Source organism: Cheilinus undulatus, linkage group 2, assembly GCF_018320785.1.
Source record: "Cheilinus undulatus linkage group 2, ASM1832078v1, whole genome shotgun sequence".
In the NCBI taxonomy this organism is placed as follows: Eukaryota; Metazoa; Chordata; class Actinopteri; order Labriformes; family Labridae; genus Cheilinus; species Cheilinus undulatus.
Window position 1 is genome coordinate 11752847 of NC_054866.1, and position 14793 is coordinate 11767639.

The 14793-nt window shown below is 40.3% G+C and overlaps 1 protein-coding gene across 1 annotated transcript; it reads left to right on the plus strand.

Moving 5' to 3' along the window:
• Window positions 1-13073: 13073 nt before the first annotated feature.
• Window positions 13074-14106, plus strand: LOC121525256 (lysophosphatidic acid receptor 6-like). The gene has a single exon (XM_041811145.1). The coding sequence runs from the start codon at window positions 13096-13098 to the stop codon at window positions 13960-13962; it is 867 nt and encodes a 288-aa protein (XP_041667079.1). The 5' UTR covers window positions 13074-13095; the 3' UTR covers window positions 13963-14106.
• Window positions 14107-14793: the final 687 nt, after the last annotated feature.

The window sequence follows — 14793 nt, forward strand, 5'->3', positions numbered from 1 at the left end:
GCCTTTTCTCAAACATTTCCCATTGAAGCTTTCCCAGATGGATGTGTGACACAAATCCATCCGGCGTGTCAGGTTAGTTATTCACTACATTTCCAAAAAAGCTGTCTCAGTTTCCTCTGTTTTATTTTATGGTACTCTGACATTTTTGCCCATCATAATCTAGCCCATCATTACTTTCCTGATAGTTTAGTGTGTCTATCCACATTTTTTAACATTACTGATGGAAAAGGTAATTTTGTTTTTAATAAAAGGGGTTAACATTTTGAAAAAGCCTATATTGTTCTACAGCATAAATAAATTAAACTTGCGTATTGCTGCTTTGATAAGAGTGGTTATTATTCAGGTTAAAAATAAAATATAGTTATCACAGCTAAACTTTACAATAGATCGTGATTTTGCTGACCTCCAAGGGCCCCCAGTTTGGCTGGGCCCCAGAAAGCTCTCCCCTTTACCCCCTCTTGTTGACGGCCATGTGCATTATTGATGTGACCAGATGTGAGCACAGAAAGCTGAAACACCAAAGAGTGGTCTAAAGGTAGATCCTCTATAAAGATAGCAACAAATGTTAAGGTTTAGTCAGTCCAGTCAGATTAATGTAGACACTAAAGGTGCTTTCTGGGGAGAGCTGTCGGTAAGTCTGGACTGACTCATTGGCAATCAGTTACAAAGTGATGCAATATCAAGTAAAGTACAAACAAAATAAAAGACAAAGTCAGGATGCACACTGAAAAAGCACCAGGAGGAGGTGATGGCTGACTCAGAGGCTTTCAGAGAAAGCCCAAGGAGAAACTATTGCTCCATATGTGGAGTTGGAAAAGTGAAAGATTTTATGAATCATGAAAAATGTATTCTTTAGATGAAATGAAAGAAAAGGCACAGCAGTATAGACAGTAAATATCACACCTTCAGAGTTTTTTTTTTTTTTTTTTTAAAGGAAACCCCCTGGATGACACAGCTGTATCTAGAATGACTTTCATTTCAGAAGAAGGGTTTAAAAAGAAATACGGAACAAGGCTGAGTGGTTTGTCAGTCAATACGTCATTTTCTCAACAAAAACTGTTGGGGTTAAGGCTTGATAGTGTCGGCTGTTTCATTGAAACTGTTTCTGAGAAATCCACACATTCCACACACTGGATGTCTACAACGCAGCATGCCTGCATGGGGTTGTGTTTCAGCACACCCTCGTCCACCGGCTTTCGGAAGCGTGCCCAAATGAGTGTAACCCAGAGCAGCGAGAGACATGACATTATACAAGATCACAGGAGGTTAACACTGAAACTGCAAGATCGTGTGATAACTCGTCTAACATAAGGGTCTTCCTGAGATTGACTCCCGTTGATATTTATTTACTGCTTCTTTTTTGCTTCTAGCATGACTAGAAGTCTCTGTTAAGTGTAACCCTTTTTAATTATGTTCATTTGCAGATATGTACTACATAGACAAAAGTATTCAGCCGCCTGCCCATTACATCAACGGGTAACTGTTATGGCATTGTATTCAAATACATGTACTTTAACATGGAGTCGGTCAAGCACAAATGTTGATGAGATGGGCTGGCTCATCCCAAAGGTGCTCGATAGGGCTGAGATCAGGACTCTGTGCAAGCCATTCAAGTTCTTCCACACCAAACTCATGAAACCATGTCTTCATAGTCCTTGCTTTGTGCACTGGGGAACAGTCATGTTTATTGTTCAACAATAAGTAAGCGACTGGGGAAAAAATGGCATCCACTGGAGAGTTCCAAGACCAAAACCAGTGCTGGCCAATGAGAACACGAAGGTTGGTCTCATTTGACAAAAAAAAAAAAAAACATCTTGAAGATACCGAAGACTTTTGGGAAAATATTCTGTGGACCGACAAGGCAGAAGTTGAACTTTTTGGAGGGTGTTACATCATGAGTAAGAACATGAGTACATCATAGAAAGAACATCGTACCAACAGTCAAACGTGGCAGTGGTAGTGCGATGGTCTGGGGCTGCTTTGCTGCTTCAGGACCTGGTTGACCTGCTGTAATCGATGGAACCATGAATTCTGCTCCCTACCAGGAAATCCTGAAGGCGAATGTTTGGCCATTAGTTCATAACCTCAAGCCTGAGTTTCCGTTAGCTGGCATTTGCTGGTCATTGGCCAGTTTCAAAGTAAAGCAGATGAAAATATAACCATATATAACAGTTATATATAATATAACTGTTGCAAGAATCCTTTAATATAAACTCAAAGTAGCCTAATCTTACTACGCCTACTGTCCTGCAGTGCTGTTTTTTTTAATCTCCTCAGACAGCAAGCACATGGCTGATTAAGTTGCATGTGTATGCAAGATGATGATGTGAATGATGTCAAACCAAGCCTATCTCTGAGCGTGCTCAGCACTGCTGGAAACTATGCAGGGAAAGTTTGACCAGAACATTCTCAGAAAGCAGAATTTTAATCCAAGGGAGGTTTTCCTGGTTAACCAAAGGATTAGTATCATCAGCGGTATGGAAGGATTTTAAGTTAGTCATCCCTGCCAGTAATGGAGAGGCTGAAACAAAGGGAACTGTACAGCTGAGCGGCTGAAACATCGATGCAGCAGCAGAGAGAGAAAGGCCTACACTGAGCAGAGTTGTAGTGGACTTCGATAAATATACCTATGTCCAATGTCCAGATAAAGTTGGATTGTAGTCAACACAGAATCACATTGTGCAGAACGGCATGGACTGCTTGGAGCTGACAGCAAAGGCTCCGTCTCTCTTCCCCATAGCTGGTTGTTCATTAGCTAATTAACAGATGCATTCTTGGATAAGCCATCAATGAGAGAAGGACTGGACCGGACTATCTGCTAGTCCAAATAAACCAGGATGGTTGTATTTCCAGCTTTAGCAGAGGTTACAGTTATATCATCATGAGGACTGATATTAGACAACTGATGGTAGGACTAATTTTTCATTTGAAATGTAGAGCTCTAACGCAGTGTCCAGTTAACAGAGCATCTTTGTTATGTGTATCTGCAGCTAGAGTTCTCACCCGCACTAGACCCTGGCAACACATCACTCCGACCCTCATCCACCTCCACTGGCTCCCTATCAAGTCCCGTATCAACTACAAAGTCCTCCTCCTCACATACAAACCTCTCCATGCTCTGGCTCCCCAGTACCTTTCTGATCTCCTCCATCCATACACACCATCCCGCAACCTTCGATCTTCAGACACCGGCCTACTTTCCATGCCCAAAACCAAACTCCGAACCTATGGAGACAGAGCCTTCAGTGCTGCTGCTCCCACCCTCTGGAACACTCTTCCTGCAGACATTCGTAGCGCTCCATCTCTAGACATTTTCAAAAAACGTCTGTTATGTGTTTGGATGCTTCATTGTTGTTTTTGGAGGGTGGTATTTCACTGTTATAAGATGCTAAGTTATGCTAGCAGCCAGTGTGCTAACAGGCTAATAGTGCTAATGTGAAGCTAACTGTTGTTGTTGTTTTTTTTTTTAAGATTTATTTATGGCCTTTTTTGCCTTTATTTGATAGGACAGTGGATAGAGTCGGAAACAAGGGAGAGAGCGGGGAGAGACATGCAGGAAATAGTGCCATGGGCTGGATTTGAACCCGGGTCGCCTGCGTATATGGCATGCGCCTTAACCACTCGACTACCGGCGCGCCTAAGTGTTGTTGTTTATGAGTTTAACGTGAGCGTATATTGTGTGACAGACTGGGTCTGTAGGGAAAAGCGCGCAGCTTTCATCTTGATACTTTAAACCACTTGCAGAAAGAAAAATAAGAGAAAGTCATTGTGCAGTCATTTCCAGGGTCTAATTGTGCACATGTCCACCAGTTTGTAATAACAGGGTAATAATTACTCAGGTTTATTGTCGGCTTCATTTCTACTGTCTCGGTTTTGGGTCAGGTTTGGAAATAAAACTGTCCTCAGTCCTGTTTAGCGCAGACTTTTATGTATCAGTGTACCACAGAATATCAGATTTATTCGTTTAGCTGCTGTTAATGCAGCAAAATAATCTTAAAGCCAATGTCTGGTAGTTGTTCTAAATGGAAACACTGCCTCAAGCTCACCTGGGCTTTGCAGCAGGACAAAAATCTTCCCAGTGATGTAAAGACTCGTTGCTGGTTACCGTAAATGCTTGCAGTTGTGGCCACCAAGGGTGGCACAACCAGGTATCAGATCTAGGGGGCATATACTTTCTCACATGGTGCCAGGTAGGGCTGAATGACTTTTATCCTGATTAAATTTAATTGTTATTTAAAAATCTGCATTTTTATGTATCTTTGGCTAATATTACAATACCTTGGCTGAAGATCGAAAACATTTAAGTGAAACCAAAATGCAAAAAAAAAAAAAAGAAAAAAAAAGAAAGAAAGAAAAAGCACCAACAACAAAAAAGTTATAAAATGAATAAAGTAAACTCAGAAAGGGGCACAATCTTTTTCACAGCACTGTATAAACCGTTGATAAAAACTGGCTGAAATGGAGAAGAAAGGTAGAAGACTGTGTACATACATATCTACAAAGCTAAAGAAACTACATGTCCCACAATCCATTTTTATTCAATTTGTTGTTCTGTAGGCCAGTTTTTTAAGCTTTACTGTATTGGTTCTTAGAGTTTACATTTGAAATGGTACTGTCTTAACATGTTGTAATGAGCAGGTGAGGAAACGGATCAGACACAGGGCTCTATTCTAAGTTTCAGCTGTCTCGCCAGAATGAGTTGAAACTCAACTTTATTTCTACCCAGTCACATAACACACACTGATAAGCAGTGGCGGACTGACGAGTTTTGGGGCCCATTGAAAACACCACCCCTGTCAGCTGTAAGAAAAACAAGACCAAACAAACCAAAACACATTAGAGATAATCAGTGTTTTTGTAGTGTTTTATCAATAAACTATGAGTTAGCATGCTATTGTAACTTAATGAAGTGAAGAGTTTCTAGTTTTGTTTGATAGAACCTTACATTTATAGAAGTACCAGGATTTGAACTGGTTTTGGGACTACTATATGATAAAGAGGGCCAGAAGCACACACGGTGATTTATATTTTTGCTGTTTTTTTCTCACACTAAAATGGTTTTTCTCTTGCTGCGTATCTGTGAGCCCACACTGCTGGACTTTGTTAGAAACTTGAGGTTTGATAAGTTAACTTAATATTTTGTGCTTTTAATGAGTGTGTTAATTGCTCAAAATTACAAACAGATACGTTAGCATTAGGCTAAATACCTAACATGTAAGTTTGCACATGGCTTATTAAGGTAGTGAATATTCAGGAGATTTAGGCTGAGTGCCTCATGCAAAATATCTTCAAACTGCAGACAGATTTGCAACATAAACATGAAGTAGCAGCTGTGAGCCGAACTTCAACCACACGACAACGGAGTCTTCCCAGTGGATGTTTATCTTCCTCTTTGCCACATTAACCACAATGGTTGGATTTTATAGATTTAGGTTAACAGTGGCTTCAGCTGAGTTTTAATGTGGTGTGTGGTGAGAACTGACTGCTGGTTAGTTATTTGTTGTAATAGATTACTGGTGATTTCTCTGGATGGCATTATTGGGCCGTTGTATGGTAGTAGCTAACAGGCTAACACGAAGCTAAGTGCTGGTGTTCCTGTGCTAAATGCGGCAGTGTGTGTGTTTCATAGGACTGTAAAGAAACAGCTGATCATGTTTTTCATTGTGTTTGTTAGAACAACTAACATGCAACATTGCTGTTGTACAGTAGAGTTATGTAAGATACGGTCACATGTTATGCTAATGTTGAGTTAGCTTGTGATATTTGTGTGTTGACGTTAGCCATTTGCTAACTAAACTAGTTCACCGCCTCTGTTCATGCGGTCTCAGTCTTCCCCACTGTTTTGTTCATATCTGACATCTCTCCTCTCGGTTTTTTGACTTTGTGAAAGCGAGTATTTCAACACCCCACTGTAAAGATCTGGAAGGTCCCGTAAGTTTGCCGCTTCGGTACACTAGCGTCTGCTGAAAGATTGTCAGGCCTCCTGTGCACAGCTACGGTTGCTAACGTAGGACTGGACAGTTGATAAACAAACTTAAAACACTCTTAACATTAGAAATCCCATGAGCCTTTGCTCTGACTGTCCAAACTCTAAATGACTGCTTTTTAGGGTCATTTAAATATTGTAGATGGAGTACTTTCTGTTTAATCTTTCGCAGGTGCAGTACACATTTCCATGGTTATCGGAGACTCAACCAATCAGAGACGTTGCTGTCACTTTATGGGATTGTGGGAACTTTGGCAGAGATCACAAATAAACTTTTTTTCATAAAAAGAAGTTGATATCTTGTTCAAGTGCATCTATCCTCATTTCACAAGTAGCTCATGGTAAATCTGACTTGGATATTTTGGATAGTATGTCTAATAATCAAATCTACTATGGAGAAAATACTGTTGAGCCCTTTTGTGCCTCAGTGATTGTGTTCTAATGTGTTGTTGACAGAGCCTGTCTGCCTAAAGCTGGAGGCAGTTTTTAGTGATTGAGCTTGTTTAGGTGGTGAGATAACTCTGAACAGATCAGATGAACAGAAATATTGTTTTTCATGTTATTCTTTTTATTATTATTCTCACATTCTTTCCTTGGTTCTCCTTTATTTTTCTTCTATTTGTCTTTTGTTTCTATTTCTTCTATAGTCTCTAAATTCTGCTCGGATGACCTGCTTGAACAATGAGCAGCCAAACAAAACAAAACTAGAAGAAAAAAGAACAATCAGAGCAAATGGAGAAAGAAACATCCCTTGTTTCACACATAAATTCGACCCACTCTGCTTCTCCTAACTCCCCCTGTCTGTGGAGCCGTCTGCACCAGCAGCAGGCCCAACATTTCAAAGCAGTGTTTTTACCTGCAGCACTAATAACAAAGATTATCTGTCGTGAGAAGCACTCGAGTTTCTTAAATATTAGGGCCAAAAGAAAATGGCATCCCTGCTTTTTACCAGAAAAATCAATTTAGACTCTCTTGTGCCTTGCATGCATTGAGGAGGCAGCCCACTCCCAAAAGAATCCCCCCTTCTCTTATTTAAGTGAGTGAGTCAGGCAAAAATCACATAATTGCCACAACTACAGAAGCCATTTTGAACTGAATCTTTCAAAAGGTTACAGCTGTCACAGAGAGAGAGAGAGAGGGGGAAATCAAAGAGTGGGTGAGGTGAAAGGTAGGAGGTTTGATATTTCCTGGTGTGGTGTGATGATACACTAAGACTTCACTTTGGAGGTGTTATCTTTTGAGTTTTTCTAGATGTGAATAATCAACACTAACACAGCACTTTTAAAAAAAGAAGAATAATTAGTTTTTGTCTGATTTGCTTTGTCTGTCACGCTGTGCAGACAGTGAGAGAGCTTGGCACTGACGGTGTGCAGTGCTGACAGCGTTTGAGAAAGATTCAGCGCCTCAGACTCTAATCTGTTTTTCACAACGACAGCATCTCATATTTGAGATTAACCAACTTAATCAATTGGCCTTGTGATTGACTGATACCATTTCCGTTCTCATATATAGATACAAGGTTGGGTCTATTTGAAGCTAACGTCAGCAACTTCTTCAATAACCACAAGCATCTGCTTTTTGTTCTTTAATTATTATCTGTGGGTTTTTGTGAGAAGTTTGTTTGGCTATCTTTGCTACTCTGCATGTTTTGCTTACATGAACGTATGGGAAAAGATCTTTGGCTTTTGTGATTTTTTAACATTTTATGGTGCAGTATATTTTACCAGTACAAGCACATCTCAGTAAATTAGAATGCCATATAAAACTTTATCTTTTCACCCATAAATTACAGATTAATCTTATACAAAGTGAAACATTTCAAGACTTTTTTTGTTTGAAACCTCTTCCATCATGTTCAGTGTGCTTTCCATTTGTTTGAAACTTAATGATTGCAGTTTACAGTTCTCAAAAATCACAAGTGGTGAAAAGGGGTTAAAAGTGGTAAAAAAAAAAAAAAGTGTTGTGTGTATTGTATATGTAAGCAGCACAAATATACTTGACTTGTTTCTTGGCACTGTTTCAATGAGATAGCTTTGCAGATACTGCTTACATGCAGCAGCCATAGACCAGGGGTTTTCAAAGTGTGGGACAGTGAGCCTGCCCCGTGAGAAAAGAATTTACTCTGTGGACCCCGACCTCCATAAAAAATATGATTTGAACTATATTTTCAAACATTTATGCCCCACCTTTAAGCATTTTAGTCCTAACATTTTTATTTTGTCGATATTTTGTTCTGCATTTGTCTTTAAACATCCATCTTCAGGCAATCAGTAATTTAGGTTAAGTAACAAACTTATTGCCAGTACTACCTGATCATTATGCTCTTTGCTCAAATTTAGTGGGAACTATGAGTTTGCATCTACGCAGCTGATGCAAGATTGCATAACAACAGATCATCCTCCACTTTCAGCTTTGCCTGGTACTTGCTTTTGATCAATGTTGGTGCCAAACACGTGCTCTTGCACAGGCTGTTTTAGTGTTTAAGGTGCTAAATGTCTCAGTTACCTTCAGTGACTGAAATTCCTTTTACTTCTTGGTAAAAAAAAATCTCCTGGTTTGGTCACCAGAGTTAGTGTTTTTTCTCAGTATGACCCCAGGGTTCACACAGCCCTATGCTGTCTTTAACTTATACATCAATGCAAATCAAGCCCTGTGGCTGTTGAGGATTAGCAGGACCAATGCAGGAAAATCCTAACTTTAATAGACGACTCTAGTATAGACTCTACATAAACAATAAGTCTATTCAATTTGCCCAATGCACAGCAGAGGTTAGCAAAGCAAATCCCCCTTTTCTGGTTTATGGTTCTGCGCCTCCCCCGAAGTCCTGGGACAGCCATCAGGGGAGGCCCACCTCACTCTTTGTAAAAGTCATTCCATCAGGGTATTTAAGATATCTCCAATATGACTCCAAATATGTCCTTTAGTTTGCTTCTGTATTTCTTAACATTACTTCAGACTCTGCCTAGTTACCACATCAGCAGTGTTTCAGCTCTTGTGACGCCTCTTTTGGTGGTTTTGGTTAATACCGTGAACTCAAAAAGCAGAACTCTCAGGCAAAATTCACAGACATATCGTATGGCAGAATAGAAGAGGAAACACATCTCTAAGTCTGAGCGGATTGTATTCACACACTGACTGTGACACACTTCACATACTAATAAGCAGCAGGCATTGCTGTGGGACTGAGGAAATACTGGACAACACCCTTGTGATATATCAGGAATTAAAAAAAAAAAAATCTTATACAGTCATGTTTATCTTAAATCTCAAATGTGTTTCTCTCACCTCTGCCATGCTGATAGATGTAGATATGAATACTACTTCTTCATTCCCCCCTCAGGGAAGAGCTGTAATAAACAGAGTCATCCCTAACTATCTTTACTGTCCCATTTTTTCTCCACTTTATTTTTGTGACCAACCAGTAAAACCAGTAATGTTCCCATCATCTTGTGTGGTATTTTATGCCTGATGAGCTAATATTAGAAACACACCAACAAATCAAGTAATTAACACTCTCTGAGGAGGCAGACAGGTATGTCACACAAATGTATCAGTCATACACTGAACTGTGTGCACAGGTGCCAAAGGCTATATGAAACAAAAGAGCTTAATCACACCTGTTTTTGCTGCAGTAATTAGTGACAAAGTTGTATAATTGGCATGTTTGTCCCTTCAGGTTTAATTTCAGTCAGAGGTGTGTGTAAAAAAAAAACACTGGTGGTTTTCAAAACACTGTACTTTAATAAAGTATGGTTCACAGAAATATCCCTGCCTACTGTAAAACCCAGTGTTTAATATTCTATCTTAAGACCTGCTTTTTTACTTACAGTCATGGACGAAGGTATTGGCACCCCTGGAATTTTTCCAGAAAATACACCATTTCTCCCAGAAATTGTTACAATTACAAATGTTTTTGGTATACACCTGTTTATTTCATTTAAGTGCATTGGAACAAAACAAAAACACAGAAGAAAAAAGCCAAAATTGACATAATTTTACACAAAACTCAAAAATGGACCAGACAAAATGATTGGCATCATTTTAAAAGTGTGGGGAGATCATTTTATTTCAAGCATGTGATGTTCATTTAAACTCACCTGTGGCAGTAACAGGTGCTGGCAATATAAAAATCACACCTGAAGCCAGTTAGAATGTCTAAAAGTTGACTCAACCTTTGTGTTGTGTGTCTGTGTGTGTCACACCAAGCATGGAGGAGAGAAAGAAGAGCCCAGAATTGTCTGAGGACTTAAGAAGCACAGCAGTGGAAAAATGTGAACAATCTCAAGGTTTCGAGACCATCTCCAGAGATCTAGAAATTCCTTTGTCCACTGTGTGTAATATAATCAAGAAGTTTATAACCCATGGATCTGTGGCTAATCTCCCTGGACGTGGACAAAGAGAAAAATTGACAAAAGAATGCAACGCAGGATAGTTGGAATGGTGGATAAACATCCTCAGTCAACTTCACAAATTCAGGCTGTCCTGCAGACTCAGGGTGCAAAAGTGTCAGCTGGGACCATACATGGTCATCTGAATGGGAGAACATTTTGTGGACAAATGTACATTTTGTGGACAAAATGTGGACAAATGAGACTAAGGTAGAGCTTTTTGGAAAAGCAGGTCATTCTACTGTTTACAGAAAACAGAATGAGGCCTACAAAGAAAAGAACAGTACCTACAGTCAAACATGGTGGAGGTCCAAGGATGTTTTGGGGTTGTTTTGCTGCCTCTGGCATTGGGTGCCTTGACTGTGTGCAAGGAATCATGAAATCTGAGACTATCAAAAGATTTTGGGCTGCAATGTAGGGCCTAGTGTCAGAAAGCTGGGTCTGTGTCAGAGGTCATGGGTGTTCCAGCAGGACGATGACCCCAAACATACCTCAAACAGCACCAAGAAATGGTTGGAGACAAAGCGCTGGAGAGTTCTGAAGTGGCCAGCAATGAGTCTGGTCTAAATCCCATTGAACACCTATGGAGAGATCTTAAAATTGCTGTTGCAAGAAGCACCCTTAAAATCTGAGAGACCTGGAGCAGTTTGCAAAAGAGAAGTGGTCCAAAATGCCAGTTGAGAGGTGTAAGAAGCTTCTTGATGGTTATAGGAAGAGATTGGTTTCAGTTATTTTTCCCAAGGGTGTGCAACCAAATATTAAGTTGAGGATGCCACTTTTTTTATTTTTTTATTTTTTTTTGTGAAAACAACACCTGTTGCCTGGGTTCTTCAACAGTCAAAGCTTTATAAGACAGTGGCAAAGAGAAATCCACTGTTGAAGAAAACTCAGATTCAATCTCAACTAGAGTTCACCAAAAAGCATGTGAGAGTCTCCATGGTCAAGTGGAATAAAGTTCTCTGGTCTGATGAGACCAAAATGGTACTTTGGCCATCAGACATGGCGCTATGTTTGGTGGATACCAAACACTGCACATCACCACAGACACACCATCCCCCTCTGTGAAGCATAGGGGTAACAACATCATGCTGTGGGGATGCTTCTCACGTACACATGTGTCAGAGGGTTCTAGAAGAAGACAGTGAATAGAGTCAGAAACAGGAATGAGAGAGTGCCACAGGCCAGACTTGCACTTAGGCTGCCCACATCCATGGGGTGCCTTATACCACTAGGCCATTGGTGCCCCTCCATGGGCTTATTTCATGCTTCATGAGAGATAAGTCTGGACTGCATGCAGGATAGTCTAGTACAGTGTTACTCAACCCTGCTCAACCAAAGAGCCAAATTGTTGAAAAATACCTTTGCAAGAGCCAGAATCTAAGTGGTCAAAATTGGCAAAACAGCTTAAAGTAGCAATAAAAATAGGTTAAAGGTGGCAAAAATGGTCAAAAAACAGCAAAAAATGGGTGAGAAGTGACAAAAAATGTGTGAAAAGTGACTAAAATGGGCAAATAGCAGTTAAGTGTGGCAAAAATGGGCCAAAAAAAGGAAACAAGAGGTATGTAATGGCAAAAGGTAGTTAAAATGGGCAACAAGTGGCAAGAAGAAGAGGCAAAATTTGGGAAAAATGAAACAAGTGGTATTTAATGGCAAATGGTAGCTTAAATAGACAAAAAGTGGCAAAAAATGTTTTAAAAAAAGGGGAAAAAATAAGATCAAAGTGGCAAAAATTGAGAAAAAAATTGGCATATTTAATGGCAAAAGTAACTTGAATGGGCAAAAAGTGGCAAAAAAGGTGAAAAAGGGCAAAAATGGGATTAAAGTGGAAAAAATGGGGAAAAAGTGGCAAAAAGAAGTTGCAAAATAGCCAAAAAATATTAAAAAGTGGTATTTAATGGCAAGAGATAGCTTAAATGGGTGAAAAGTGGCAAAAAAGTTTCACTTTTTCTTTAGGTTTTTTGGGGGGATAATATTTAAAATTAAGACATTAAAGAGCCACAAATAATCACTGAAGAGCCACATGTGGCTCTAGAGCCATTCGTTGAGTATCACTGGTCTAGTACATGCACTTTTTGACAGTGAAGCCATGCTGTTGTAACTCATACATAATATGGCTCGGCACTAATTTACTGAAAAAGCAGGGACATCCCTGAAAAAGACGTCCTCAAGCATATGCTGTTCCATTTATGGTGCCTTCACAGACGTGCAAGTTACCCATGCCACAGGCTCTACAACACCTCCAGACCTTTACAGTCACTGGCTTTACAACTTTGCGTTGATAACAATCTGGATGCTCCTTTTCGATTTTAGCCCAGAGGACTGCACAGCCATTATTTCTAGTAAAAGTTTAAAATGTGGAGTCATCCGACCACAGCCCACTTGTCCACCTCTAATGCAGGCACCTAGGTGCTTTGTGGAAGTGAAGCGGCACTAATCTCTCTTTCATTGGACAGGTTTCTGTTTGAGTCACAAGTTTAAACTTTTAGAGAAATACTTTCCCATGCCCTCAAACTCACTGTGTCACTTTCGGTTAATCACTACATCATTCACCTCATGTTCAAGCTGTTTCCTGTTTCAGCATTTTCCACTGGTTCAACATGTGAGGACAGCTCTTTGATTGATGATGGGAGACGTGAGTCGCACAGAGGCGTGGTTATTGTGGTTTTTGTCACTACTGCATTTAGTCTCCTGCACTTCTGCATTTCCCACAGAGGCAAAGACATGTGTAACTTAACTTTCAAAGAAAATGGAACAGAAACAAGCAGCACAACTTACGCTGTTGGGTTTGGATCTGTAATACTGGTGGGTCTACCCCTCAATGCCGTGGCTCTGTGGATTCTAATATGCCGCCACAACCTCAAGACCCCCAGTGTGGTCTTCATGGTCAACTTGGCAATCTCAGACCTGCTGCTTGTCATCTCCTTACCTATGAGGGTCTACTTTTACACCACAGGCATGTGGCCTTTGAGCAACTTTGCCTGCATTTGTGTCACAATGCTGTTTCGGAACAACATCCGCTCCAGCGCCTTCTTCATCACCTTCATCTGCGTGGACCGTCTGCTGGCTGTCGTTTATCCTCTTAGATCACGGCACCTTCGCACCTCGTCTAATGCCTGGAAAGCTGCAGCGCTGGTTTGGCTCTTAGTGTTGGTGATGAACATCCCTGAAAGCGTGGTATTTGCAAGGTTTTTAAACAGCCTCACTGAAGCGTCTTGTTTTGAATTCCCCTGTCCTCCAAGGTCAACAATGCATTATATTCAGCCGATTCTTGTGTTCAGCATGCTGGCAGTCAACATTGTGTGCACTGCTCTGGTGTCTTGGACTCTAAACAGGCACCTGAATGACTCTGCGAGGGTCAACAACAAGGTGAACGTCATGCTGATCTTTGTCATGAACTTGATCATGTTCACTGTGTTTTTCTTGCCTGTGTCATTGGGTATTCTCATTCGAAGATGGAGACCTTTTCTCACACCACTTGTATGCCTCGCTAGTGTAAACTGCTGTCTGGATCCTCTCTTGTATTACTTTTCTTTTGATGGTTTCTGGAGGAAGAAAGAGGACGTGGATTCATCTGCTGCAAGAGAATAGTTAGCAAGGACAAGCAGTATTCAACAGAACATTCACGATGTTAGTGCTCTGTGTGGATGTGACATAAGGTGGCAAAAAAGGTCACACTGTGAAAGAACAACTGTGCGTTTTATTTTGAAATTATTATTATTATTTGTTTGGACATTAAAATGTGTGAATACAAAGCAAAAAATAACTTTATTTTTTTTTATTAAATAATGCGTGTGATCGTAGGTGTTTGTGGTTTTTACAAAGCCTTTACTGTGAGTAGTAGCTGCTTCTCTGTTTGACACCTTTAATGTCGTGTCTGTAAACAGGAAAACTGCATGTGAGGCTGCTTTCTTTCAGTTCCTGTCTGGGCTGCAACATCAGAACATCATGTTCAAAAGTGGCACTGGATAAACACAAAAACTTTCCCTTGCTCTCATGTTTGTATCTTTAATAGATGACCTATAAGAACTGTGAAACAAGTGGCAGGTTGGCAACGTGAGTTGTGGAACATAGTCAGAAACTGTGGGTGCTGACAGCGGTGTCACTGCTGTCTAGAGGAAGTCATAGCGCTTCACAGGCCCGAGACAACGACCGGTATGAGGCCCTTTACCATTCAGCTAAAAGCAATGTGAACAAGTTACTTTCAAGTGTCTTGTTTCACATGCTCATCACCTCTTAGAGGAGCATCACAGATGAAATGCTTCATGTCTAAATATTTTAATATGTCACTAAGCCAGGCATAACTTACCAAATGCATTAAATGTATGCTCACTAATAGAGAAAAATAAGCTCTCCTTCCACAGATCATACATTTTTATTTACTGTCTACCATTTTATCATGTAGTTATCCTCCAGTTCATT